The 5000-nt window shown below is 47.9% G+C and overlaps 1 protein-coding gene across 1 annotated transcript in view; it reads right to left on the bottom strand.

Annotated features, from left to right (window-relative positions):
• Positions 1 to 5000, bottom strand: part of LOC133130162 (rap1 GTPase-GDP dissociation stimulator 1-like) — a 30644-nt gene that overhangs the window by 16710 nt on the left and 8934 nt on the right. The window contains exons 3-4 of the mRNA XM_061244479.1: positions 2728 to 2847; positions 1521 to 1646 (exon numbers count right to left, since the gene is read on the bottom strand). Coding sequence (XP_061100463.1) covers positions 1521 to 1646; positions 2728 to 2847 — 246 coding nt within the window. The remainder of the gene's footprint in view (positions 1 to 1520; positions 1647 to 2727; positions 2848 to 5000) is intronic.

Below are 5000 nucleotides of genomic sequence, written 5' to 3'. Positions count from 1 at the left end.
TAGTCCTATATCAGGACTGACTGCTTCATCAGGACATAGTCCTATATCAGGACTGACTAGCTATCATCAGGACTTAGTGCTTTATCAAGACTTAGTGCCTTATCAAGACTTAGTGCCTTAGTCAGGACATAGTCCGGCTCCAGAAAGTCCGATCAAGTCTGATTCAGGAGGTGTTCATCATATGTGGTGGCGGGAGGTTCTTTTAACATTTCGGCCATTTTGCAGACTCTTCTCCAAAAGCAACTGACCATCAGTCAAAACATCAGACTGGGCTCAAATGGTATTTAGGTCCAAATAGTCAAATAGTATTTGTTTTGGATTCACACACACTCCTCCTTGCAGGCTCAAATGCACCAGGCCAATGCCCAGGCCAGACATAGAGCACAGTAGAGCATTTGAATCCAAAACAAATACTAGTTGAACCTTGGTCCTACTGCACAGTTGCATATTTGAGTGAAGAGATGAAGGTTTTTTTGTTGCATGATGATCAAGGCACAACACTCTGGCCCCATCTGGGAATTGAACGTGCAACCTCTCAGTTACAAGCTGTTGCCCATAAATGTCCTTTCACACTGTAAACGGCTCTAGTTATGAGTGTCTGCTGGATGAAAGGTCTGTCTCTGAATTCTCCACTCTCAAAGGGGGCTGGTGCAGGGTTATTTCAGGTCGGGGGTTTTGTGCTACCCCCCCCCCCCCCCCCCCCTCTCAGTAAGGACTGGGATGACCCAGCCCTGTTGGTCTCAGTCTGGCACAAATGCTACTTTTGGGGCCCTGTTGGTCTCAGTCTGGCACAAATGCTACTTTTGGGCGCACACAACCCTGCCTCCCCCCCCCGCCTCCCTGTCTCCTGACACCTGAGAATATGACAGGAGAAGTATGAGACCGTGAGAATATTTATCACCAACAGAGCTAGAAGGCAGGTCTGCAGCTTCACACAAAGAAGCCTTTATCTGAGACAGGCGGGACATTCTGGAATTACTGGACTGCAATGTTCTGTCGTGATGGCGGGCTGTTGGGCTGTCCTTCTGTCATCTCTCTGTGCGTTTGTCCCTCTCTGTGTTTAAATGTGGCGCGTTATGTGGCTGTCAGCATAGCAGTTAGAATAGCAGTTAGCACAGCAGTCAGAATAGCGGATAGCATAGCAGTCAGAATAGTGGTTAGCATAGCAGTTTGAATAGTAGTTAGCATAGCAGTCAGAATAGTGGTTAGCATAGCAGTCAGAATAGCGGTTAGCATAGCAGTCAGAATAGCGGATAGCATAGCAGTCAGAATAGTGGTTAGCATAGCAGTTTGAATAGTAGTTAGCATAGCAGTCAGAATAGTGGTTAGCATAGCAGTCAGAATAGCGGTTAGCATAGCAGTCAGAATAGCGGTTAGCATAGCAGATTGAAGAGCAGTTAGCATGACAGTTGAATCATGCTTTGTGCGGCCGTTAGCCTAGCGGTTTGATGATGGGTTTGTGTGACATTAGCGCGGTGGTTTGTGCAGTGATTAGCGTAGCGGCCTGCGGCGGTACGCACGGCTGTCGTAGCAGATGTTGCCCAGCGCGCGGCCCGTCTGCAGCAGCACCTCCTGATCCTCACAGCTCAGCAGCTGCACCAGCGGGGGGATCAGCCCCGAACTCACACAGGAACTCCTCAGGGACTCTGCAGAGTACACAGACACACACACACACTTACATACAGTACACACACACACATACACACACACACACTTACATACAGTACATACACACTCACTTACATATAGTACACACACACAAACACACATATACACACACACTCACTTACATACAGTACATACACACACACACATACACACACACACTTACATACAGTACACACACACTCACTTACATACAGTACACACACACACACACACTCACTTACATACAGTACATACACACACACACACTCACTTACATACAGTACACACACACACACACTCACTTACATACAGTACATACACACACACACACTCACTTACATACAGTACACACACACACATACACACACACACACACTTACATACAGTACATACACACACACACACACACACACTCACATATAGTACACACACACACATACACACACACTCACTTAAATACAGTACATACACACACACTCACTTACATACAGTACACACACACACATACACACACACTCACTTACATACAGTACATACACACACACTAACTTACGTACATACAGTACACACACACACACACACACACACACACTCACTTACATACAGTACACACACACACATACATACAGTACACACACACTTACATACATACAGTACACATACACACACACACACACTCACATACATACAGTACACACACACACACACACACTCACTTACATACAGTACATACACACACACACACACACACACACTCACTTACATACAGTACACACACACACATACATACAGTACACACACACTTACATACATACAGTACACATACACACACACACACACTCACATACATACAGTACACACACACACACACACTCACTTACATACAGTACATACACACACACACACACACACACACACACACTCACATACAAACAGTGCACACACACACACACACACACACACACACTCACATACATACAGTGCACACACACACACACACACACACTCACATACATACAGTGCACACACACACACACACACAAACACACACACATTCATGCTGCTGTGGTGGGGACTCACCGTTCTTGGCGACCTCAGCAATGACGTGGGCAACTTTAGGGGTGCAGGCCGTGTGGCTCAGAAGCGCAGGGAACAGAGGCAGGATCCCCGAGTCCTGGATCCGCACACTGACCTCGGCATCTGGGGACATGGATCATCAACATCACACCCCCATACCCACACACACACACATACACACACACACCCATACCCACACACACACACATACACACACACACCCATACCCTACACACACACACACATACACACACACACCCATACCCTACACACACACACACACACACACACACACACCCCCATACCCACACACACACACATACACACATACACACACACACCCATACCCTACACACACACACACACACACACACACCCCCATACCCACACACACACACACACACACACACACACACACCCCCATACCCACACACACACACATACACACATACACACACACACCCATACCCTACACACACACACACACACACACACACCCCCATACCCACACACACACACATACACACATACACACACACACCCATACCCTACACACACACACACACACACACACACACCCCCATACCCACACACACACACATACACACATACACACACACACCCATACCCTACACACACACACACACACACACACACCCCCATACCCACACACACACACATACACACATACACACACACACCCATACCCTACACACACACACACACACACACCCATACCCACACACACACGCATACACACACACACCCATACCCTACACACACACACACACACACACACACACACCCCCATACCCTACACACACACACACACACACCCTCATACCCTACACACACACACACACACACACCCCCATACCCACATACACACACACATATAAACACACACACACCCTCATACCCTACACACACACACACACCCCCATACCACATACACACACACACACACACACACCCTCATACCCTACACACACACCCCCATACCCACATACACACACACACACACACACACACACCCATACCCACACACACCCATACCCTACACACACACACACACCCATACCCACACACACCCATACCCTACACACACACACACACACACACATACCCACACACACCCATACCCTACACACACACACCCATACCCTACACACACTCATACCCTACACACACACACCCATACCCTACACACACACCCCCATACCCACATACACACACACACACACACACACACACCCATACCCTACACACACACCCCCATACCCACATACACACACACACACACACACACACACCAATACCCTACAAACACACACCCCCATACCCACATACACACACACACACACACCCTCATACCCTACACACACACACACACACACACCCCCATACCCACATACACACCCTCATACCCTACACACACACACACACACACATACCCTACACACACACACACACACCCTCATACCCTACACACACACACACACACCCATACCCTACACACACACACACACACACACACCCATACCCTGCACACACACACACATTACATTACATTACATTACATTACATTATTGGCATTTGGCAGACGCTCTTATCCAGAGCGACGTACAACAAAGTGCATACCCATAACCAGGGATAAGTTCGCTGAAAGACCCTAGAGGTAAGTACAATTTCAACTGCTACCTGTACAACAAAGATAAGGACAAGGGCCATTTTTTTTTTTTTTTTTTTTTTTTTTTGAACAAACAAACAAAGAGCAAAAGTCACCAAAGTTAACTATCCAAACACTGCTTACCTAGCCAACTAAAATACTGATACACAAGTCACAGAGACAACAATTAAGGTTCACAGGGAGGTAGGGAGGGATGGGGAGAGGTGCTGTTTGAAGAGGTGTGTCTTCAGCTTGCGCTTGAAGGTGGGGAGGGATTCTATAGTTCTGACCTCAACGGGGAGTTCGTTCCACCACCGTGGAGCCAGAACAGACAGTAGTCGTGAGCGTGAGGTGGAGGTTCTGAGAGGGGGAGGTGCCAAGCGGCCTGTGGAGGCTGAACGAAGAGGTCTGGCAGGGGTGTAGGGTCTGATGATTTTTTGCAGATAAGCTGGGGAAGACCCTTTAACTGCTTGGAAGGCTAGCACCAATGTTTTGAATTTGATGCGAGCCATGACAGGCAGCCAGTGGAGGGAAGTAAGCAGGGGGGTGACGTGTGAGTATTTGGGAAGGTTGAAGACCAGACGAGCTGCTGCATTCTGGATGAGTT

This window comes from Conger conger, chromosome 6 (assembly GCF_963514075.1).
Source record: "Conger conger chromosome 6, fConCon1.1, whole genome shotgun sequence".
NCBI lineage: Eukaryota > Metazoa > Chordata > Actinopteri > Anguilliformes > Congridae > Conger > Conger conger.
The sequence above is the reverse complement of the archived record's forward strand: the minus strand, read 5'-3'. Positions and strand labels throughout refer to the sequence as shown.